The sequence below is a fragment of the Macaca nemestrina genome, chromosome 10, assembly GCF_043159975.1.
Source record: "Macaca nemestrina isolate mMacNem1 chromosome 10, mMacNem.hap1, whole genome shotgun sequence".
Lineage (NCBI taxonomy): Eukaryota > Metazoa > Chordata > Mammalia > Primates > Cercopithecidae > Macaca > Macaca nemestrina.
In genome coordinates, this window is record NC_092134.1 from 29,351,826 (window position 1) to 29,376,327 (window position 24,502).

The 24,502-nt window shown below is 41.6% G+C and overlaps 1 protein-coding gene across 9 annotated transcripts in view; it reads left to right on the forward strand.

The window, feature by feature from the left end:
* The window catches only part of LOC105497726 (putative tetratricopeptide repeat protein 41), a 93,421-nt gene that overhangs the window by 41,176 nt on the left and 27,743 nt on the right, over nt 1–24,502 (forward strand). For all 9 annotated transcript variants that reach the window (XR_011608907.1, XR_011608908.1, XM_011769035.2 and 6 more), the window contains exons 8-11: nt 2,897–3,095; nt 4,009–4,187; nt 16,986–17,125; nt 20,830–21,001. Coding sequence is in view for 7 of the 9 variants with exons in the window: in XM_011769035.2 (XP_011767337.2) it covers nt 2,897–3,095; nt 4,009–4,187; nt 16,986–17,125; nt 20,830–21,001 (690 nt within the window). In the remaining 2 variants the exon portion in view is untranslated. The remainder of the gene's footprint in view (nt 1–2,896; nt 3,096–4,008; nt 4,188–16,985; nt 17,126–20,829; nt 21,002–24,502) is intronic.

Sequence of the window (24,502 nt, forward strand, 5' to 3'; positions counted from 1 at the left end):
GTCATATCAATCATTTTGAGGTAAGCTGGTCTCTTTTAGTCACATGCATCTGCATCCATTTTGCCTGTGAAATTAATGGCCTGTCTAGCATTATAGTCAATTCGTAACCTAAATTACTCCTACCATAAATTGGCTAACCTAGAGAGACCCTTTGACCTCTAGGCTGTGATGGAGCAGCCTCTTTTCTGTTACTAAAACTGAGGATCGTTTGGTCTTACACACTTTGTATGTTGCACACGTGTGTGCATACACATATGCATGCATATTAGTGTGGCTGCAAAGGCATAGGGCAAAGGAGAGCTGCAAAGCTGAGAAATGCTCCTCTATTGCCTATAGGCCATTATGTCTTGTTAATACTGATCATGATAGCCACGTTTGGTTTTTGTTACAGAATTTATTTGTAAGGATCAAGCAGTGGTTATTGGTCAAACCAATCCACATTGCCAGCTTTGAAGTGTTCAGATGCAATTTTTTTTTTTTTTTTTTTTGAGACAGAGTTTCACTCTTGTTTCCCAGGCTGGAGTGCAATGGCGCCATCTCAGCTCACTGCAACCTCTGCCTCCTGGGTTCAAGTGATTCTCCTGCCTCAGCCTCCTGAGTAGCTGGGATTACAGGCATGTGCCACCACTCCCGGCTAATTTTGTATTTTCAGTAGAGACGGGGTTTCTCCATGTTGGTCAGGCTGGTCTCGATCTCCTGACCTCAGGTAGTCTACCCGCCTTGGCCTCCCAAAGTGTTAGGATTACAGGCATGAGCCAACTCGCCCGGCTGCAAATTTTTAAATAAATACGATAAAAAATCAACTGGTGTTCTTGAATTATGTGAGCCTAAAGATCTCAGGCACCCTCAAGCAAGTCTGAATTCCCTGAGACCCGTTCTAGTTTTACTGAATAGATATTTACTGAATGAATGTGCAGGTATGCCTGGCTGCTGGTTTTTTGGATCTGCTGTTTCTAGGGGCTTTCATCTCTATTGTTTTGAGACTCAGTACTAAACCTCAGCCTCCAGTATCTGCCTGGAATCAGGAGCTGGAGGGCTGAGCACAGGAGAGAAGGTATGAGTCACCTGTACACAGCACCGTGGTCTCTGGAACATGAGTAGCCTCATGGCTCCCTGTCCCTGTCCTCATCTCATGCTCAGGTCTGCATGCTGTTTGGCAAACAGAACCCACCTTCCCTCCTTCTGGAAATCACCATGGCATCTTACTAGAAATGATTTCTTGTGGAGAGCAGTGGCTTTGGAGTTGGACAGAACTGGCGTGACCTGACGCGAGGTGCTTACTTACCTCTGTAAGACTCAGTTTTTCACCTGCAATATAGGGATAACAGTATTTGCCTTGAGGGTATTAAAATGCTAATTCATGTAAGGTACAGGATCTGGCACTACAATAAGCACTAGTGGTGGCCATTTGAGCCAAATGCCAATATTTCTAGCCCCCCTCCCCCTCCCACCATGGAAAACACTTCCTGGCCCCCCTTGTTGGGTGGGGCCTTGTGACTAAGTGGCCACTGGCAACATTCAAGACGGCGACTGCTCTGTCAGTTCCACAGGGAGGAGACCTGGATTGGGGTTCCCAGTCTCCAACCTGTGATAGATCTTTGCTCTTTTAAGCTACTGAGATTGGGGGTTGTCTATCAGTACAGCATAATCTAGCCCACCAATCTAGCACTACATAAACAGTGGCCATTTAGCCTATCATTGAGTGCTGCACTGTGTATGGAAAGATGATGCTGGGCTCAAACCATTCCTCACATCATATGTGTAGTTGGAGGAGCAATGCCGTTAAACCAGAAGGTTGGATTGCTACTTCTGCAGTTACTGGTCATGTGCTGACCAGGGGTAAGTCACCTGTCTCTCTGATTTTGCCATATGGGAATGCATATCTATATCCTCCTCATGAGGTTATTTTAAATTAAATGCTGCCTTTTCTATGAAAATGTTTTCCATACTTTACGTATTGTGTTTAACTCTCCAGATCTTGAACCCAGGTACTATTTATGCCAGTTCTTTTTCTCCCTCATTCCCACCCCACTTGCCTGATTTATAACCACACACATAGTTTTGCCACACACAGTGGAGGAGAGGAGTTTTTTTTTCTTGCAGGGGCCTGTTAGGCACTGCACTTGCCGTCTGGGCACATCTGCACACTTTAGACCAGATAACACGGGGTCTCTCCATATGGGTGGGTGACCTGGAAATCATGTAATGGAAATGAAGAATGGTTGTTTAAACAGTGAGTTCCCCTTTGGTTAGAGTTCTTACGAAGAACTGGGCTTGGTGTGCCACCTAGCTGTGTGTTCCATTATCTTGCAAGAAAAAGTGACAAGCAGAAAATTTAAAAATACTTCTATTTTAGTTTTCAAGGTTAGAGATCACCAGGATTTAGTTAAACAAATGCTTTTGTTTTTGAGAAGCTTATGTCTGGGCAGTATGATCTACTGGAACCATTTCTCTTTGGAAACGAAGATATAGTAATCCTGGCTCCAATATCAAATTTGCCATTTGTTTGCCAGCTACCCCTTGGCTCATATGAGATCCAGGCAATGGCTTAACTTCTCCAAAATGCACACTCTCAAATGTTCAAAAGTGCTTATTTAAGCAGTAACCATAGTGTATATTTAAAGTAGAAAAGTAGGTTGAAAATGTTTCCTTGGGGGAGGGGAAAGACTTAACATGGGAAATCAACATGCCCACAAACTTCTCTAATTCTAGGTCAGCAAGCGTAACTAGAACAAATTCTTTGGTAAATTCAGACTGATGTATGAGATACAATTTTTTTCCAGCTACCTTGACTTTTATTTCTCTAATTACAGCCACAGAGTTGTCATATTTTTGCTGTAGTATTTTCATGTACTAAAAAGTCAGAGGCGTTAAACTGTAATTGATGTTTAAATAGGTGTAATCGCTCCTGTCAGAGAAAGCAGTCCATGTTCATTTCAGAGCCCAATGAATCACAAGAAAACATATTTTCACCAAGTGTTGATCAGATACTTCCAGCGGCAAACCTCTTTCTGGAGAGTGTATCAAGAATTGCCATGGCATATGAAAATGAGTGGATGCTTGCGGGGGTTGTGCGGCTTTCTCTCAAGCCCTAGGTAAGTCTTGCCATTTTTATATCATTGTATTTAGGCAGATTTAGCTTTCTCTTTTACCGGTGCTATGTTTAGATACCCATGGTTCCCTTGAACAAGTTGTATCATTCATTTATCCATTCAACCACCCATTCATTCATTCAGATGGAACTATCCTCTGGCAGCAACTTCTGTGGTTGCTGGGTCTCCAGGGTTACTCCCCTTGGTCTATCAGGCTCTGCAGTGTTCATTTCTCCTCTTCACTCTATATGGAGTCCTCTCAAAGTTAAGTGGCATTCCAGAGAGAGGGGGGCAAGGATGAGAGCTGGAAAAGGGTAAAAGATTGGGCAAGCTTTGCTAGACCCTGCTATCTGCTTCCCTTCCATTCCCTTCTTTTCCCTACACTACTTTCCTTCCTTCTTCCTCCCTCCCTCCCTCCCACCCACCTACCTTCCCTTCCTTGTCTCTTTCTTCTTTTCCTATTACTCATTAATTCAGCAAACATCTATTTATGACCGATTCTGTCTCCCACAACCTGCTAGGCCCTGAGGGTGCAGAAGTGAACAGATACAGCTCTAAGCCTGTAGGTGCTTTCCATCTAGTGGGGGAAGATGTGGAGCCAGAGAATTACTATACATGGTGGTAATGCCTCACTAGAGCAATGACGCAACGAACTGTTGCAAGCACAGAAGAGGGAGGGCCTGGTGCTCTGCCTGGTAGACCCAGGGAGCCTTCTCAGAGGAGGGGGTTTCCTGGGTGGATCAGGAGAATTGGCTTTGACTGCTGAAGAGTGAAAGGCTCATATTTATCTGGTGACCTCCAAAAGATATGTTAGGTAAGATGTTTATGAACAGGCCACTGAAATATGGTAAATAGAAGAGCTTCCTTTAAGGCCAGAAATACTAAAATTATATCTATTAATATATTGTGTCACAAGTATCACAGACTTTATGTCAAAAATCCAAAGCCCGGGCTTCTGGACAAGGCTGCACCTCATTCACTTCTGGAATGTATTATTGGAGGCCGGCTATGACATCTCTGAGGCCTACTTACTCTCAGCGGCCAAGATTAAAGCAGATCAGTGCCATACAATGAGGAAGAGCTGTATACTCTCAGGTATGTGAGTCTCAATCTTTCAGTAGTGCATTTTGCTGGGATATAGAGTGGCCAAAGTTATGATTCTCCTGTTGCCTCACATAATTCTGATCAATCCAACAGACCTCCCTGATTATTCCTTTCTACAACGGAAGCCAACAAGTTTGGAAGACAAGAAATCAGGAAAAAGTGTTATTTTTGAAATGGCTTCTCTTTATCTGCTTGCAGTGACTTTTTTCTTTTTCTTTTTCTTTTTTCTTTTTTTTTGAGATGGAATCTCACTCTGACGTCAGGCTGGAGTACAATGGTGAGATCTCAGCTCACTGCAACCTCTGCCTCCCAGGTACAAGTGATTCTCCTGCCTCAGCCTCCCAAGTAGCTGGGACTACAGGCACATGCCACCACGCCCACCTAATTTTTGTATTTTTAGTAGAGATGGGGTTTCACCATGTTGGCCAGGATGGTCTTGATCTCTTGACCTCATGATCCACCTGCCTCAGCCTCCCAAAGTGCTGGGATTCCAGACGTGAGCCACTGCACCAGGCCACAATGACTTTTTTAGGGGTTTGTCCTTAACATTCTTTCTGTCTCTCCACTTTTTCGTGGCTTCAACCACAGCCTTGGCACCTTCTGTCTTTCCAGCTTGAACCTCTTTTTGGAGTACCAGGTACATCCCCTCTTTTATGAGAGCTAGTAAGAGTATTATTGCTTGATTAACAACTTTCCTGAGTGAGCAGTTAACACTTCAAATTAAATAGGTGAAAACCTACATTATTTCAGGATTTTCTCTCTCAAATTGTTTTTTCCACGATCCCTCTGCCTGCTGATGGTAGCAGCAACTTTTTCCATCACTCAGTATTGAAAACAGTACTTCAAGGTGTCCTCAATCAAAATGAGGACAGCTATTCTTTGACCTTCCGCTTTACTGGCTTGGGTTTGGACAGCACTTTGGTTAATATTTCTTCCCTTTGTTCTCCATAAGCAAGCCCCTTTGCCTGCCCTCTCTCCTCTCACTGTCTTTCATCCTGCATTTCCTGGCTTATTAAACAGAATAATAGCCCTCATTCATTCTTTCAACGAGTATTAACTCAGCACCTTCCCTGGACCATGAACTCATGGAGTCACTGACACAGCAATGAACAAGGCAATGAAATCCTTCCGGCTTTACAGTTCAGTGATCAGAACAGATTTTGAGCATTTGTTATATACCTGGCTTTGAGTTAAGTACTTTATATATGTCATTTTGTTTAATTCTCATAAAATTGCTATAATACTAGTAATATCTTGATTGAAATTAAGGAAACTGAGTCTCAGACAGGTAAGTTGCTTGAGGTCTCCCAGATAGTTAGGAATAGATTTGGGCTTTACCACATTTGTACCCCTTTTGATCCTTAAACATCTAGACTTTGCCTTGATCCTTATTGTCGTGTATGATTTAATTTCGGAATTTGTCTGACCCAGCAATCATCCACGTGGAAGAACCCAGGCAATCCTCATGAGGATACACGCGTGTGGAATGCAGCCAGGATCTGTCTGGACATGGATCTATCTGGAAGTGTGTCAGTGCTTAGGGATGCAGGGCAGGGGAGTGGAAGGAAGGGGGCGGGAGGGGATGGTTCTGTTTGTCACAGAAAGCTGAACAGTAACCAGAGGAAGACTAAACCTCCAACAGGGGTAAAGGTCCTTCCAGATAATGCCACAATTGCTTATCATAGCATGGTTGTTATGGTGATGGAAGGGGCTAGGGGCTGAGAGTTGAAACTGGGAGGCAATCACCTAATATTTCAGTGTGTAAAGATTTCCTGGATGTAAATGAGCCGAGTTAGAATTAGGTGGGGAACATCGTATAGCTCTCCTGGTGATTCTGTAAACGTGGTGTAACCTGTATCAATATCTAAGATCCTGCTGGTTCGTGTCTGTGTTACTCTGGACCCCCAGGGGCCTCTCAGCAGGGAGTCCTGACCTCCATAATTGCCTCTGACATACATCAGATTCAATCATGGCCAAGTCCTGTAGAATTTACTTCCATGAAGCCTCTGGCATCCATTCGCTCATCTCTGCCAGGGCCTCCTTTTGTCTGTCTGAACCGGTTTTATAAAGCAAGGCTGTGATCCAGCCTCTCTACTTATTGTAGCTGTTCACTGTCTTACCTTACCTCCCACCCTGGCTGGGAGAGTCAGCCCATGACCATTTGGGGGAGTTCTCCCCAAAGTCCTTCCAGGACTGTATGGGCTTACTTTTCTCTCTTTGTGAGTTGCTGAAAGTAGAAGTCACAAGGTTAAGTACTTATCACCAAAGCAATAGAGAAATTGGTTAGATTCATCAGAACAAGATTTAATTACATCAGGAATCTCATATCATAGCCATAGGAGGTATTACAGTGGTCTGGTCAGCTGTCTGGGCCTCCCCAGACATGTTTTCTTATCATGATTATGTAGCCACACACAGCCCTGAATCAATTCGCCCTCCTGGGGTGCTGCTGGAGGTAAGACCCTTAACTGGACTATTTTTTTTTTTCAAAGAATTCTGGGAGAAATCCTGTTTTATAGTGTGCCATCCTGGGAGGTGCCTGCCAGTTCAACCCTGCCCTCCTTTTATAATAAAGAGGTCTGGGCAAATGCTGACATTCCTCTCCCCTAGTTCTTCCCTCTGGACCGTGAAGTTTGGCTCCCTCTGGTGGTTTGAGGATAACAAACATAACAGATGTGATGGGAAACGATGTGCAGTTTGGAGTCTTGAACTTGTATCTCCTTGGGTGCTTCTTGCCCAGTCTACTTGGCGCCTAGGTTTGTCCTTCCTTGCGGCACTCATCTAGGGAAGTTGCATCTCTGATTAATGACCGGTAGAGAGGGCTTTGAGCCTAGAAGACAGCTTCTAGGCTTGGGTTAGTTTTTGTAGATTTCTTGTGGCATGATACTCTTGTTTTTGGCAGGAGCCCTGGGCCACATCAAGGTGAAGAAAATCCAATTCTAGCTGAAGTTGCATTTCTGGACTGTGTCAAAGACTAGGAGAGACAGACTGGGAGCAGATATGGCATGTGCAAGCAAGTGATGGAGGTGCTCAGAGACATGATGCCTATGTATCCAATTGCCTATATAAGTCTGCACTTGGATATGGTCTCCAAAACATCTGAGACCTAACATGTCTAAAACTGAACTCATGAACATCCTTCCAAAATCAGGTTCTTTCCCAGGAACTGTCTCTGAAATTCCCACCCTGGAGTCATCCTAGACACCTTCCTCTCCTTTACCTCCTCCCCAAATCTATTTCATCAATGAGCCCTGACATTTTTTACTTCCTGTTTTTCAAACTTATTCACTTCTCCATCTCTGCCACCACTGTCCTTCTCTAAGCTATCACCAGTGCAGCCATATACCGTTGTGAAGATTACTAATATGCATTTAAGGTTCCTCTGTGTCTTTTCATGGTTTAGACTTCATTTATTTTTATTGTTGAATAATATTCCATTATATGGATTTACCATGGTTTGTTTATTCTTCACTTGTTGAAGGATATTTTGAATAATTTCAGTTATTGGTGATTGTGAATAAACCTGCTATTAACATTTACATGCAAGTTTTTGTGTGTCCACAAGTTTTCAAATCAATTGGGTAAATATCTGGGAGTACAATTGTTGGATCGTATAGTAAGAATATACTTGTTTTGTAAGAAACTGTCAAATTGTCTTTCACAATGGCTGCAAAATTTTATATTTTCGCCAGCAATGAATGAGAGTTCCTGTTGCTCTGCATCCTCATCAGCATTTGGTTTTGTCAGTTTTTTGAATTTGGGCCATTCTAATAGGTGTATAGTGGTATCTCATTACTGGTTTAATATGCAATTGCCTAGTAACAAATGATGTTGAGCATCTTTACGTATACTTACTTGCTACCTGTACATCTCCTTTGGTGAATTGTCTGTTCAAATCTGTTTACCATTTTAAAATAAACTTTATTTTAAGTTCAGAGGTACATGCGCAGGTTTGTTATATACGTAAATTGCATGTCATGGGGGTTTTGTGTACAGATTATTTCACACCCCAGATAATAAGCATAGTACTTAATAGGTAGTTTTTTGATCTTCACCCTCCTCCCACACTCCAGCCTCAAGTAGGCCCCAATATCTGTTGTTCGTTGCATGTGCATTCATTGTGTGCATATGTACTCAATGTTTAGCTCCCACTTATAAGTGAGAACATGCAGTATTTGGTTTTCTGTTGCTGCGTTAGTTTGCTTAGCATGATGAACTCCAGTTCCATCCATGTTCCTGCAAAGGACATGATCTTGTTCTTTTTTTATGGCTGCATTGTATTCCAAAGTGTAATATACCATATTTTCTTTTTCTTTTTGAGACAGCGTCTTGCTCTGTCACCCAGGCTGGAGTGCAGTGGCGTGATCTTGGCTCACTGGAACCTCCCCCTCCTGAGTTCAAGTGATTCTCATACCTCAGCCTCCTGAGTAGCTGGGACTATAGGTATGCACCACCACACTCAGCTATTTTTTGTATTTTTAGTAGAGATGGGATTTTGCCATGTTGGCCAGGGTGGTCTCGAATTCCTGACCTCAAGTGACCCACCTGCCTTAGCCTCACAGAGTGCTGCGATTACAGAGATGAGTCACTGTGTCCAGACCTATATTTTCTTTATCTAGCCTACCACTGATGGGCATTTAGGTTGATTTCATGTCTTTGCTATTATGAATAGTGCTGCAGTGAACATACGTGTGCATGTGTCTTTATGTAGAATGATTTATATTCCTTTGGGATATACTCAATAATGGGATTGCTGGGCCAAATGGTAATTCTAAGTTCTTTGAGAAATTGCCAAACTGCTTTCCACGATGGCTGAACTAATATGCACTCCCACCAGCAATGTATGAGCCTTCCCTTTTCTCTGCAACCTTGCCACCATCTGTTATTTTTTGACTTTTGTAGCCATTCTGACTGGTGTAAGATGATATCTCATTGTGGTTTTGATTTGCATTTCTCTAGTGACTAATGATGATGAGCATTCTTTCATATGTTTGTTAGCTGCATGTATGTCTTCTTTTGAAAAGTGTCTGTGCAGGTCCTTTGCTCACTTTTTTTTTGTTATTATACTTTATGTTCTAGGGCACATGTGCACAATGTGCAGGTTTGTTACATATGTATACATGTGCCATGTTGGTGTGCTGTACCCATTAACTTGTCATTTACATTAGGTATATCTCCTAATGCTATCCCTCCCCCCTCCTCCCACCCCACAACAGGCCCCGGTGTGTGATGTTCCCCTTCCTGTGTCCAAGTGATCTCATTGTTCAATTCCCACCTATGGGTGAGAACACACGGTGTTTGGTTTTCTGTTCTTGTGATAGTTTGCTGAGAATGATGGTTTCCAGCTGCATCCATGTCCCTACAAAGGACATGAACTCATCCTTTTTTATGGCTGCATAGTATTCAATGGTATATATGTGCCACATTTTCTTAATCCAGTCTGTCATTGATGGACATCTGGGTTGGTTCCAAGTCTTTGCTATTGTGAATAGTGCCACAATAAACATATGTGTGCATGTGTCTTTACAGCAGCATGATTTAGAATCCTTTGGGTATATACCCAGTAATGGGATGGCTGGGTCAAATGGTATTTCTAGTTCTAGATCCTTGAGGAATCGCCAAACTCTCTTCCACGATAGTTGAACTAGTTTACAGTCCCACCAACAGTGTAAAAGTGTTCCTATTTCTCCACATCCTCTCCAGCACCTGTTGTTTCCTGACTTTTTAATGATCGCCATTCTAACTGATGTGAGATGGTATCTCATTGTGGTTTTGATTTGCATTTCTCTGATGGCTAGTAATGATGAACATTTTTTCATGTGTCTGTTGGCTATATAAATGTCTTCTTTTGAGAAGTGTCTGTTCATTTCCTTTGCCCACTTTTTGATGGGCTTGTTTGTTTTTTTCTTGTATATTTGTTTGAATTCTTTGTAGGTTCTGGATATTAGCCCTTTGTCAGATCAGTAGATTGCAAAAATTTTCTCTCATTCTGTAGGTTGTCTGTTCCCTCTGATGGTAGTTTCTTTTGCTGTGCAGAAGCTCTTTAAGTAGATCACATATGTCAATTTTGGCTTTTGTTGCCGTTGTTTTTGGTGTTTTAGACATGAAGTCCTTGCACATGCCTATGTCCTGAATGGTATTGCCTAGGTTTTCTTCTAGGGTTTTTATGGTTTTAGGTCTAACATTTAAGTCTCTAATCCATCTTGAATTAATTTTTGTGTAAGGAGTAAGGAAGGGTTCTAGTTTCAGCTTTCTACTTATGGCTAGCCAGTTTTCCCAGCACCATTTATTAAATAGGGAATCCTTTCCCCATTTCTTGTTTTTGTCAGGTTTGTCAAAGATCAGATGGCTGTAGATGTGTGGTATTATTTCTGAGGGCTCTGTTCTGTACCATTGGTCTGTATCTCTGTTTTGGTACCAGTACCATGCTGTTTTGGTTACCATAGCCTTGTAGTATAGTTTGAAGTCAGGTAGTGTGATGCCTCCCGCTTTGTTCTTTTGACTTAGGATTGTCTTGGCAATGTGGGCTCTTTTTTAGTTCCATATGAACTTTAAAGTAGTTTTTTTTTTTTTCCCCCAATTCTGTGAAGAAAGCCATTGGTAGCTTAATGGGATGGCACTGAATCTATAAATTACCTTGGGCAGCATGGCCATTTTCATGATATTGATTCTTCCTATCCATGAGCACGGAATATTCTTCCATTTGTTTGTGTCCTCTTTTATTTCATTGAGTAGTGGTTTGTAGTTCTCCTTGAAGAGGTCTTTCACATCCCTTGAAAGTTGGATTCCTAGGTATTTTATTCTCTTTGAAGCAATTGTGAATGGGAGTTCATTCATGATTTGGCTCTCTGTTTGTCTGTTATTAGTGTATAAGAATGCTTGTGATTTTTGTACATTGATTTTGTATCCTGAGACTTTGCTGAGGCTGCTTATCAGCTTAAGGAGATTTTGGGCTGAGATGATGGGGTTTTCTAAAATAACAATGATGTCATCTGCAAACAGGGACAATTTGACTCCTTCTTTTCCTAATTGAATACCCTTTATTTCTTTCTCTTGCCTGATTGCGCTGGCCAGAACTTCCAACACTATGTCGAATAGGAGTGGTGAGAGAGGGCATCCCTGTCTTGTGCCAGTTTTTAAGGGGAATGCTTCCAGTTTTTCCCGTTCCGTATGATATTGCTTTCCCCACTTTTTAATGGGGTTGTTTGTTTTTTGCTTGTTAATTTGCTTAAGTGCCATATAGATTCTGGATATTGGACCTTTGTCAGATGCATAGTTTGCAAATATTTTCTCTTATTCTGTATGTTGTCTCTTTATTCCGTTGATAGTTTCTTTTGCTGTGTAAGAGATCTTTAGTTTAATTAGTTCCCACTGTCAATTTTTGTTTTTGTTACAATTGCTTTGGGGTCTTCACCATGAAATCTTTGCCAGAGCCTATGTCCAGAATGGTATTTCCTAGGTTATCTTCTAGGGCTTTTATAGTTTTAGGTTTTACTTTTAAGTCTTTAATCCATCTTGAGTTGATTTTTGTGTATGGCATAAGGAAGACGTCCAGTTTCAGTCTTCTGCATATGGCTAGCTAGTCATCCCAACGCCATTTATTGAATAGGGAATCCTTTTCCCATTGCATGTTTTTGTCAACTTTGTCGAAGATCAGATGGTGGTAGGTGTGTGGCTTTATTTCTGGGCTCTCTATTCTGTTTCGTTGGTTGATGTGTCTATTTTTTACACAAATACCATGCTATCTTTATTAGTGTAGCTATGTAGTAAGTTTTGAAGTTGGATAGTAGTCACGTTTTAATTTTGTTCGTTTTCAGTACTGTGCTGGCTATTGTAGTGGATAGAACTGTGTCTTCCAAAAAAGATATTTTCAATTCCTAACCTCCTTATTTAACCTTATTTGGAACCTAACCTTATTTGGAAATAGGGTATTTTCATATCTAATCAAGTTAAGATTAAATCATACTGGGTCATGATGGTCCCTAATCCAATAACTAGAGTCCTTATAAGGGAGGGAATTTTGGACATCAGCACACAGAGAAGAGAACACCACATTAAGACAAGGGTGGAGATTGGAGTAATGCGTCTCCAAGCCAAGGAACCAAGGATTTCACAGAGTCACCAGAAGCTGGAGAAAGGCAAAGAAGGATTCTTCCCCGAAGCCTTCAGAGAAAGCATGGCCTTGCTAATACCTTGGTTTTGGACTTCTAGCCTTCAGGACTGTAAGAGAATAATCTGTTATTTTAAGCCACCCTGTTTGTGGTAATTTCTTGTAGCAGTCCTAGGGAGCTAACATAGCTATTAGGGGTCTTTTGCCTTTTCATATAGACATTAGAATTAATTTGTCATATTTACATAATAGCTTGCTGGGATTTTGATTGGAAGTGCATTGAATCTACAGGTCAAGTGCAGAATTGTCATCTTAACAATATTGAGTGTTCCAATCCATTACCATGGAATACTTATTCATTTATTTAGATCTTCTTTGGCTTCTTTCATTACAGTTTTGTGGTTTTCTGCGTATAGATTCTAAATTTGTTAGATTTATACCCATTTTATTTTCTTTTGGTGCTATTACAAATTGCATTGTGTTTTTAATTTCTAATTCCAATGTTTATTGCTGGTGTATTGGAAAGCAATTGACTTGTGTGTTAACCTTGAATCTTGCAACCCTACTATAAATTACTTGTTATTTCCAGAAGTTGTTGATTCTTTGGGATTTTCTACATAAACAATTACAGCATTTGTGAACAAAGACAGTTTTATTTCTTCCTTCTCACTATGTATACCTTTTATTTCATTTTCTTATCTTATTGCACTAGGTAGGACTCCTAGTATGATCTTAAATAGGAGTGGTGAGAAGGGATATCCCTTTCACTGGCATCTCTCTAGTGAGCCCATGCCACCATTATTATCTCTTACCTGGCCTATTGTAATAGCCTACTTACTGGTCTTCCCACTTTAGTTTTTGTTCCTGTAAAGTGTATTGTGTGTACAATAGCCAGAATTAGGTCTTAAGAATATAGACCAAATCATGTCACTTCCCAGATTAAGGCCACTCCAATGGACTGCTGTTGTACTTACGATACAATTTAATTTTTCAGCCTAAACTACAATACCTTATATAATCTGGCCCCTGCATGCCTGGGTAATATCATCTTTTAAGATTCTTTGTCTTGACCTGTAGATGCCAGCCACATGGGCCTTCTTTTTGTCCTTCAAGTACATTTCCCTTTGGGCCTTGGCACCCACTGTTCCTTCTGCCAAAAATGCTCTTTTTGTTATTGATATTTATAGCACCATTTTTTTCTGGTTATTCAGATCTGAGCTGAAGCATGACTTTCTCACAGTGGCTTCCTCAATATAATGTTACATTTAGCCATTCTTGATCATGCTAATGTAACTTAATTTTTCTGTGTAACTTTTACTGCTACCTGACATTGTCTTCTTTACTTAAAAAAAAATAAAAACTCAGCTCCTCCTTCCCTGCCTGTAGGCCTTCCAGCCACTGGCAAGCAGGTCCTTGAGAGTAGGACCCTTCCTCTTGGGTTTATTGCCGTGTCTCCTGTGTCTGGAGCAGCACTGGGCATGGGGTGGGTGCTGACTGGCATCTTTCTATATCTCTATCCTTCTCTTGAATCAAATGTCCTTATTGTCTCTACTCTTCAGTCTCCTCCTCTCAATTTTCTAGACTCCACACTTTTTCCTGCCCTAGAGCCTTTGGACATGCTGTTCTCTCCGCCCAGAATTTCCCACATTCTCCCTCACCATTTTGCTTCAGAACCTTCTGTTCTTTCTTTAATGCGCAGTTGAATTGTCACTTTTCTGGAGAAACCTTCCCCAGTTTATTTTACCATCTCATTCATGATTATTTTCATAGGTTTAATTTTGCATCTACTTGTATGATTATGAGATGGTCTGTCTTCCTTACTATTTTGACAACCCAAAAGGCAGGGCCTGGGTCTGCCTGGACTCCTCCTTTATCTACTCCCCCCAGGACTCTGCCTGGTCCATGGCAAGTGCCCATGGTGCTCAGGAAATGATTTCTGGAGAAACGAGTTCACTGAAGAAGAAGTACCAGATTCTGTTGGTTCTAAGATGCATACTTTCTCAAACTAAATATTTCTGAAATAAGGATGCATCTTGCAATTGAGGCACATTAGAGTCGATGAAAAACAGTATAAATTGTTAATAAATATGTTAAAATATTCTGTTTCACTAGTAATCAAATAAATGCAAATTAAAACAATAGTAGGGGCTGAGCACAGTGGCTCACATCTGTAATCCTAGCACTTTGAGAGGCCCAGGCGGGTGGATTCCCTGAGCTCAGGAGTTCGAGACTGGTCCAGGCAATAGGGTGAAACCCTGTCTGTACAAAAATACAAACAATTAGCTGGGCATGGCGCTATGCACCTATAGTCCCAGGTACTCAGAAGTCTGAGGCAGGAGAATTGCTTGAACCTGGGAGGCGGAGGTTGCAGTGAGCTGAGATGGTGCCACTGCACTCCAGCCTGGGCAACAGAGCAAGACTCCGTCTCCAAAAAAAAAAAAAAAAAAAAAGCCAACAACAAAAATCCAACAACAGTAGGATGCTGTTTTTTCAGATACCAAATTGGCAATGATTTTTTTGCAAGGATTTTTATAAACAATAATAATATTGGCAAAGATGTGAGAAAATAGGTACTTTTACATGATACAGGTGAGAATATATATTGGGGCAAACTTTCTGGGGAGTAATTTGGCAATATATATCAAAGCCTTAAAAATATGAGTCTACTGTGATTTTCAATTTCTAAAAATTGTTCCAAGGAAATAATCAGGGGTGTTGACAAAGATTTCTGTGAATAATTCTCAATTAGGTAGCATCTTATAATAGTGAAAAATTGGCCGGGCGCAGTGGCTCATGCCTGTAATCCCAGCACTTTGGGAGGCCAAGGCGGGTGGATCACTAGGTCAGGAGATCGAGACCATCCTGGCTAACATGGTGAAACCCCGTCTCTACTAAAAATATAAAAATAATTAGCCAGGTGTGGTGGTGGGTGCCAGCTACTAGGGAGGCTGAGGCAGGAGAATGGCATGAACCTGGGAGGCGGAGCTTCCAGTGAGCCAGGATCGTGCCACTGCACTCCAGGCTGGGCGACAGAGCGAGACTCCATCTCAAAAAAAAAAGTGAAAAATTGACTAATAATAATCAGTAAATGAAATAAAATCTGGTCTTAAATATGTATGCTCTCAAAGAATATTTAAGGATATGGAAAATTGTTCACATTATATTTTTGATAGATTTTAAGTTCCATGAGAGCAGAAATGATTGATTGTAATATATTTGATATATATATGCCCAATATCTAGCACATTCACATTAGGTGTAGGATGATCCCAATTTTAATTAAAAAAAAGCGTATATGTGTGTGTGTGTGTGTTTGTGTTATATGGTACACCCAAAAGATTAGAAGTCATATAGCAGCAATATCTTAACAGAGATTATCTTTGGTGCAATTATGGGTTTTTTAATTTCTTAGTTGTAGTTTTCTGTATTTTCTAAGTTTTCTATAATATACATATATTAGTTTTATAATGAGAAAAATTATGTTTGTCTTCTCAGACTCTACATTGGTGCTAAGTTAGTGAATGTGAGTGTGTGGTAGGGTAGGAGGAAGGGTTTATGAATAAGGGGTTCTTAAAGCACAGGAGATTGTTGAAATGAATATTAAATGCAGTGACGGACATCATCCATTTCAACCTGAGCCCTTGTCAGGAATCTGGAAGCAAAGTCCTCCTGAATGTGCAGAAGCCTCACCCTGGGCAGGAGCCCATCCCTGCACTGTTTGTCCAGACATCCTTGTTTGCCTGCTCCAAGCAGCTCCTCCTGACTCTGAGGCTCCCTGTCTCTTGCTTCTTCCTCTGAGTTCTCATTCCCACCCCAGGCCCCATTGCTTGAACTGCCACTTTGCACAAACATCTTGGACTCTGGCCTTCAGCATTCTCTCTCCCTTGTCTGTGTTTTAGTTTTTGCTTTTTGACTTGAAGCACCATAGCTCCAGCCTCCCTACAAAGCTGAGGGTTGTGGAATGTGATCCATGGAAAAACAGGCAGAAAGAAAGCAGGAGAATATTCAAGGCTGAGGTGACTTCAATGTGAGCAAAGGAATGGATGAAGAGCAAAGAATATATGTCAAACATATTAAATGCCATAATTTTAACAAATGAACAAATGTGGACATTTAGATACTGGAACATATGGGAAAGGAAATTCTGAAAATGAAGATTTGCAGCACCATGTATTTAATTGGGTCCTTAAGTTAAAAACTTCTGTTTTCATTTGTGTGTAAGATATAATTACACACACACACACACACACACACACACACACACGGTATGTCTCCTTATTTTGTTCTTTTAGGATTTTCTTTCTGTTAAAGCCAGCATTTCAAGATAGTTGCAACAGAGGGCAGAATGGTGTAAGAAATTTAAATACCTTTTTCTTCTTATCTGAAAATCACCCCAAAATACAAATTAGAGCAATGTATGGATTGAGCTATAAATACTCTTTTTTGAATAGTTTTCAGCATTTACATACAAAGATTATTAGTTATTTTTCATGTCATAGTATAAACTGTTTAGTATTATATGTAAATCTTAATAGAAGCAAAGTGCTGAACCCTTGAGAGAGAACCTGAACTATGGCTAATACATTTAACTTTTATAGCAAGATTAAGATTAAGCAATGGGTACTCTTTGTTCTTTCCCAAATATACTGTGGGATTATTTACTTTTCTTTCCATTCTAGTGCTGCAATGCAGGCTTATTGAACTTACTGTCCCTGACAAATGTCGATTAATGTTCTTTATTGGGAGTTTTTTGAAGTTTATGGGCAAGACCAATGAAGCAGAAGAGTTGTTGTTGAGTGTTGAGGACATGTTAGTACAGGTAAACTGAGAGTAAATTTTAAATCCTTCAAACTTTATTCCTTTTGTGTTAGATATTATTTGTGTTTTCAGATATTATTTACCTTTGTTTATGTAAAGGTAATTTAATGCACTAGAGGAATCCATTTTGTTCACCAATAAGGAAGCTATGGTTTTAACCCATGCCCCAACTATACATTAATGACAACAAACAATAAGTAGATAGGAATCATTGTAGAATGAATGAGTACTGATAGGTGACACTTTGGAAAAAAAAAAGAAATGTTCATAAAGCAAAAATGGAAATACAGTGGTAGATTTAAATGAATTAATAAAAGACTAGCCAAAGACTTGGTAATAAGTTTCATAAAGATGGTGGGAGGCCAGGCACGGTGGCTTACGCCTGTAATCCCAGCATTTTTGGGGGCCAAGGCAGGTGGATCATGAGGTCAAGAGATCGAGACCATCCTGGCCAACATGGTGAAACCCTATCTCTACTAAAAATACAAAAATTAGCTGGTCATAGCGGCACGCGCCTGTAGTCCCAGTTACTCGGGAGGCTGAAGCAAGGAGAATCCCTTGAACCTCGGAGGTGGAGGTTATAGTGAGCAGAGATCGCTCCACTGCACTCCAGCCTGGTGACAGAGCAAGACTCCATCAAAAAAAAAAAAAAAAAAAAGGATATTGGGTAAGGTTGATTGATGTCTCTATATTGATTTGCTTTTTCTGAACTATGAACTTTTGGCTTTGTTGACTACAGTGAAAGCATCACTCATAACATAACTCATAACATAACATAACTCATAACAACTATATGCTTATGATAACATTTAACTACTATTTTATTTAATGTAAATTTATTTTTTGGGAGGACAGGGTCTTGCTCTGTCGTCCAGGCTGGAGTGCAGTGGTGTGATCATGACTCACTGCAGCCTTAACCTTCCCGGCTTAATCAGTCATCCCACCTCAGTCTCCCAAGTAGCTGGAACCACAGGGGTGCCCTACCACGCCTGGCTAATTTTTCAATTTTTTTGTAGAGACAGGATTTTGCTATGTTGCTTAGGCTGGTCTCAAACTCCTGAACTCAAGTGATCCTCCCATCTTGGCCTTCCAAAGTGCTAGGATTACAGGTGTGAGTCACCACGCCTGAACTAACTGCTATTTTTTTTTTAAAGTATTAACTTTCACTGATTTCAGTAGAATTTGTGGGTTTAGGGTAGTCTAACTCAAGACAAAGCTGTTTTTATTTTAAAACAAATACCTTTAAACTTTCATAAAACACTGCCCTCTTCACCATCAACGTATGTCTTTCTAGAAGGAGTTCTAGCAAAGAGACTTAAAAGACTCAGCAGTGAAAGTCCTTTTATGGCAGAGACCATGTTTGTTTACCAATTTTTGTTCCTCCATGGCATATTATAGCCTGTGGGTGCTTAATAACTGTGAGAGGTGAATCCATAAATCAGTTTGAACTGGCAGGTTCCTCCATGCCCTTAGAAGGTGGCATGCAATTGTGAATAGAGCGTGGGCTGTTTTCAGACTGACCCAGATTTAAATCCCAGTTTTGCCACTTTTCTGCTTGTGTGATCTTGGTAGGAATTTTAACCTGCGCTCTGGTGGGGTCTCATTTTTGAGGATTCTGATACCTATCTCATGGGGCTGTTAACACGTTCAAGTAAGAAGGTGCATAAAGCACTTCACGTAACGTCCGGCACACAGTAAGATCTTAAGTATGGTAGCTGTTTTGTTATTACTGTCTTTGTGTAATTAAGCAAGTGAGGCCTAGATGAGAAATATAAGGGAGTTTGATTTAAGCTTTTAAGAGAACTTCCCACTTCAGAGTGCTCCTTCTGGAGGCATCAATCTTATGATTCTACCTTCAAAATATTTTTGCAACAGTTCTTTGGGACTAGCCACCGTGAAGACTATGAAAAGAATGTTTTTAGGCTCCAAAGGCACTTCCAAAAGAGGTTTTATGACTATTTTGGGCAATAACAACTTCTTTGAAATATGTGCCTGACATTCTTTTTTTTTTTTTTTTCCTTGGTTTCTAACATGTTATTTTTAATACAAATCAAGTTTGGCATATTTCATTTTTATCATCACTTTGCTTTTGAAGTGGTAACTGACCCACCCTAATGCTGTGTAAATGGAGATCAAAATATTTATAGAGGCTTCATCATACCCAGCTCCAGGTATACAATAGCAAGAATCAAACGTGATTTCTACCCGCAGGCAGCTTACAGTCAATTGGGAGAAATAACTATTAATAAGACATTAGTCTAATGATTATTCAAATCAATATATAATTACAAACTGTCTTAAGAGCTAGTAAAGAATATTAATGCTATGTAAATATAGTCAAACATCACTTAACAACAGAAATCTGTTCTGAGAAATGCATTGTTATGTACCTGACATTCTTTTTGGGTGGTCATCTCTTGTTATAGCAAACTAACATTCTTGAGGGGAAAGATCTTGTTATTTGTGACATATGCATTGTGTACTTTACTGCTTTTAAAATTTCTTCAGATAAGGTCATTTTAAAATTTAATCCAGCAGTTTTCAACTAGGGGACAATTTTGGTCCCCAGGGAACATTTGGCAAGGCTGGAGACACTTTTGGTTGTCATAGCTTGGGGGAGAGTTGCTACTGGCATCCAGTGGGTAGGCCAGAGGTGCTGCTGAACATCCCGTAGAGCATAGTTCCTCACAGCACAGGGTCATCCTGCCCAAAATGCCAGATGGTGCCGGGTTGAGAAACCCTGACTTAGGTGATATGCTTATTAAAAAGTGATCTGTGGGGCTAGGTGCAGTGGCTCATGCCTGTAATCCCAGCACTTTGGGAGGCTGAGGTAGATGGATCGCTTGAGGTCAGGAGTTCAAGACCAACCTGGCCAGGACGGTGAAACCCCATCTTTACAAAAAGTACAAAACTTAACTGAGCATGGTGGTGCGTTGGGTCATTGAATTCCCCTAAAAATAATTTACTACCCCCTAAAATTATCTTTACTTCCCCATCTCCCTTCTCCTAAGAGGTAGGGTATATAAATGTCTATATTCTGTAATTCCCCCCGTGCGTGCTAACAAATGTGTATGCAATTTCTCCTGTTAATCTGCCTTTTGTCAGTTGATTTTTTCAGCAAAACTTCAGAGGGCAAAGGGGAAGTTTTTCCTTATATCCTGAAATAAATATACTAGACCAGTAAGGGGAATTTAAATTCAAGTCTCTGTGCACAAATGTGTCAAACATAAACTTAGCTGCTCTCTGGTCACATTTGAATTCAAGCAGCGTTCACAGCTGTTCATTTGAATTCTGGATACCACCTCCTCTGAAATCTTTAACACATGCAAGACATTGTCACGTTGTTCTTTAAAATTTTTATTTCCACTGGGTGCGGTGGCTCGCGCCTGCAATCCCAGCACTTTGGGAGGCCGAGGCGGGCGGTTCACTTGAGGTCAGGAGTTCAATACCAGCCTGGCCAACCACAGTGAAACCCTGTCTCTACTAAAAATACAAAAATTAACTGGGTTTGCAATACCTCCCTATAAATCTTTCACCATAACCATTATCTTATATATATATTTAGAATTTCCTAAGAAATCATGTAAAGCATACAGTCTTTTTCAATGTCATTATGAATAAAGCTTTGTTGGGTAGGTATGTGGTATCTGTATCTATCCTAATGCTGTGTTTTCTCAGGGGTGGTTCCCTTTTCATTTTGTACAGAGCCAGTCCATGACAGACATGCTTCTCAAAGTACAGAATGCTATTGGAGAACTGTATCTTGAAACTGGAATGACTCAGGAAGGGTTCCAGTATTTCCAGAAAGCATGGTCAAGCATGCTGCATCTTTCGCTTAGTGACTTAGAAGACAGCCAGGACTTGGTGAAGCAGAAAGGTATGGTGGACACATGCAGAGGGAACAGCCTCTCATGTGTCACAGAGTCAGTCTCCTCCTGGGCTATTCCTATCTGTGAGAAAAAGGAAATGGATGTGTGTGTTTTGTTTACTTGGTGTTTTTGTATTGTTTTGTTTTGTTTTGTTTTTGAGACAGAGTCTCGCTCTGTCACCCAGGCTGGAGTGCAGTGGTGCGATCTTGGCTCACCGCAACCTCTGCCTTCTGGGTTCAAGAGGTTCTCCTGCCTCAGCCTCCTGAGAAGCTGGGATTACCGGCACCCACCACTATGCCTGGCTAATTTTTGTACTTTTAGTATAGATGTGGCCAGGCTGGTTTCGAACTCCTGTCTTCAGGTGATCTGCCCGCCTTGGCCTCCCAAAGTGCTTTGATTACAGGCGTGAGCCACGGTGCCCAGCCTACTTGGTGTTTTTGGAGGGCTGGTGGGTACGTGAGGATTGAACATAAAGTGTTCCTGATTCTGAGGGACCACCCTATTAGAATGTCATTGTTAGGGTGAGCTTCAGAGAAGGAAGCTTCAAGCAGTAAGGTGGGGTCATCATGGTTCAACTCTGAAACCAGCTTTTCTGGGTTTAAACCCCATTTCTTCACTTATTAGCTCTCTGTGCCTTTAGAGACATTACTTAAACTTTCTGGGTCACAGTTTTTGTATTTATAAGGAAGGGATAAAAATAGGAGGCTGGAAAGCACACAGAATGGTGCCCGGCACATAAGTAGGTACTAATTGATGAGTGGCAGCCAATATTTTATTCTCCAGTATTTGATGCCTGAGGCTACTCTGTTATCACTGACATAGCAGAGACAAAGAATCTTTAGTGGATTAAGCTATTAAGCAATTTTGACTCACCCATTTACAGTCAGACTAGAGGTCTCTAGATGTGTGTCATACTTACATGGCTGTATCAATTAGCTTTTGTTGCATAACAAACCATCCCAAAACTCTGTGGCTTAAAACAATGTTTATATCCGCCATGAGCCTGTAGGTCAGCTGGGGGATTCCACTGGTCCAGGTGGGCTCAACAGATTTGGGCTTGGCCCAGGCAAGCGTCTGAGGTCAGCTGGCAGGGCTGATGGGGCTGGCTGGTTGAACCTTACTTATTGTCTGGTGGTTGTCTGGCTGGGATGACAGGGGTGGCTGGACCATGTGTTTCTCATCCTCCAGGAGGACAGCCTGGTTCTCTTCACTTGGCAGCTCACAGGATTCCAAAAGGGAGAGCAGAAGCCTAGACTTAGGCTCAGAACTGGTACAATGCCTCTTTCCACCTCATTCAGTTGGCCAAAGCAAGTCACCAGGCTGTGTCCACCTCTTGATAGGAGGAAGTACAGAGTAGCATAGCATGGCAAAAGATAGTTGGGTAAACACTAGTGTAGAGAATTGCAGCTGTTTCTGAAATCTGCCCCATGGCTAGAAGATCAAAGGTCCCTTGGGCAATTCTGCCCCATGGCTAGAAGATCAGAGGTCACCTCGGGCAAGCTACTTACCCTCTCTAAGGTTCTCATCTGCAAGTTCACTTTTGTAGCCATAGTTATCGTTTGTTGAGTGTTTACTGTGTACTTTATGCTGATGATCTCTTTTATCCTCAAACATACCTCATAGAGCATGTATAGCTGAATGTCAGAGAGATTAAATAACTTAAACTACATCAGCTCCTGCAGCTATCAGTCTGAAGCTAGGCTGTCTGGTCCAAGCTAGACCCCAGAGCACGTCTGGGCAACTCCTTGTTGGACAGAATTTCTTCTAGACATTTATGAAGCTCTAAGCCTTGATATATAGAGTCTAGCTTCCAAGTTGTTGTCCTAATGCAGGCAAGCCTGGTCACAGGTATGCTGGGACCTTAGTGGCAATCAGGGCCACTTATGTGGGAGCTGGGCCTGGCCCTCCAGAGGCAGCTGAAGAGTCCAGAATGCAGAGTTCCAAGGGGTCAGGCCACCATGGCTTGGTATATACAAGTGTTAATTTTCCAAGGAGACCAAATGAGCAGGGGTAGAGTTGCGGGGGCCTGGTAAAATGGGATGCTAGGAAGTATTGGTGTCATTTGTGGCAGCTTTGATAGAATCAAACTGTAGTTCTGGTCCCCTGACAAGGGTTAGGTGTGGGCTTATGGGTTGAGCAAGCAGATGAAGAGGTGGGAGTGAGGATTCCGCCCTGACCAGTATTCATGCACTCAAGAGTTGTTTACCGATTGCCTGCATGGACCAGGTACTATGCTGAGTCCAGAAAAGTGGTCTAGGCAGGAACACCAACTCTACCCTCTAAAGGAGGTACTACAGAAAATATAAGTGAGCCAACCCATGAAATGATTGCAAGCTGTCATAAATGCAAACAAGAAATAGAGCTAGAGCATTGGTGTGTGTGTGTGTGTGTGTGTGTGTGTGTTGGTGGGGGGAATATTTATGAAAGGCAGATCAAGATGCCTTTTTGGGGAGGGGACAGTGAAGCTGAGACCCAGTGGACTATCGGAGCCACATGTGGTGAGGGAGGGGGCAGTCTTGGTAGAGGGAAGAACATGAGATGGGGGAGGGCTGGGCCTGTCCTAGAAGTGGAAGGAAGCCTCAGTGTGCAAAGAGCAGGAGGCAGCTGGACCCTGATTGTGCAGGGCCTTGGGCTTTGGGCCTTGGGCCTTGGGCAGGCATTTAGATTTTGTTCTAAGTGCAAAGGGAAGCCATTGCAGGGACTTAGGGTGGTGATGACATCTCTGATTTCTGTCTTGAGATCACTTTTGCTGCTGCATGGAGAATGGATTACATGTTGGGTAAGAGTGGACACAGAGAGACCAGTTACGTGACTGTCCTGCCCTGGTGTCCAAGTGCAAGGCATGAGGCCCTGGGTGGGGGAAGACAGAGAAGCCTACAGTGGGCACTGGGCAATGAATTAGGCACTACTGATGATGGCGAGAGATGCTACTTGATAGCTTAATGCTAATCCTTCTTAATGAAGCCTGAATTCCACAGCACAAAGAGTTAAATCTGCTCTTCTGTGCTGCCAGCAATGCTCTAATAACACCTTCTTGGAACATTATTCTATGAGTCTGCTAGAGCTGCCATAACAATCAGAGGACCACAGCCTGGGTGGCATAAACAATAGCAACTTACTTCTCAAAGTTCTGCAGGCTAGAAGTCCAAGGTCAAGGTGTCAGCAGGGTTTTGTTTTGTTTTGTTTTTCTCCTGATACCTCTCTCTTTGGCTTGCAGATGACTGCCTTCTCCCTGTGTCCTCATACGACTTTTTCTTGGCGTGTGTGTGTGTGTGTGTGTGTGTGTGTGTGTGTGTGTCCATCCTTGCCTCCTTTTCTTCTAAGGACACCCATCATATTGGATTAGGGCCCACCCTAATGACCTTGTTTTAACTTACTTCTTTAAGGATCTAATTTGCAAATACTATCGCATTCTGAGATACTGGGGGTTAGGACTTCAACATACAAATTTTGAGGGAACTCAACTGAGCCCAAACAATTATTTCTTTTTCTCTTCCCATAACAAAGTA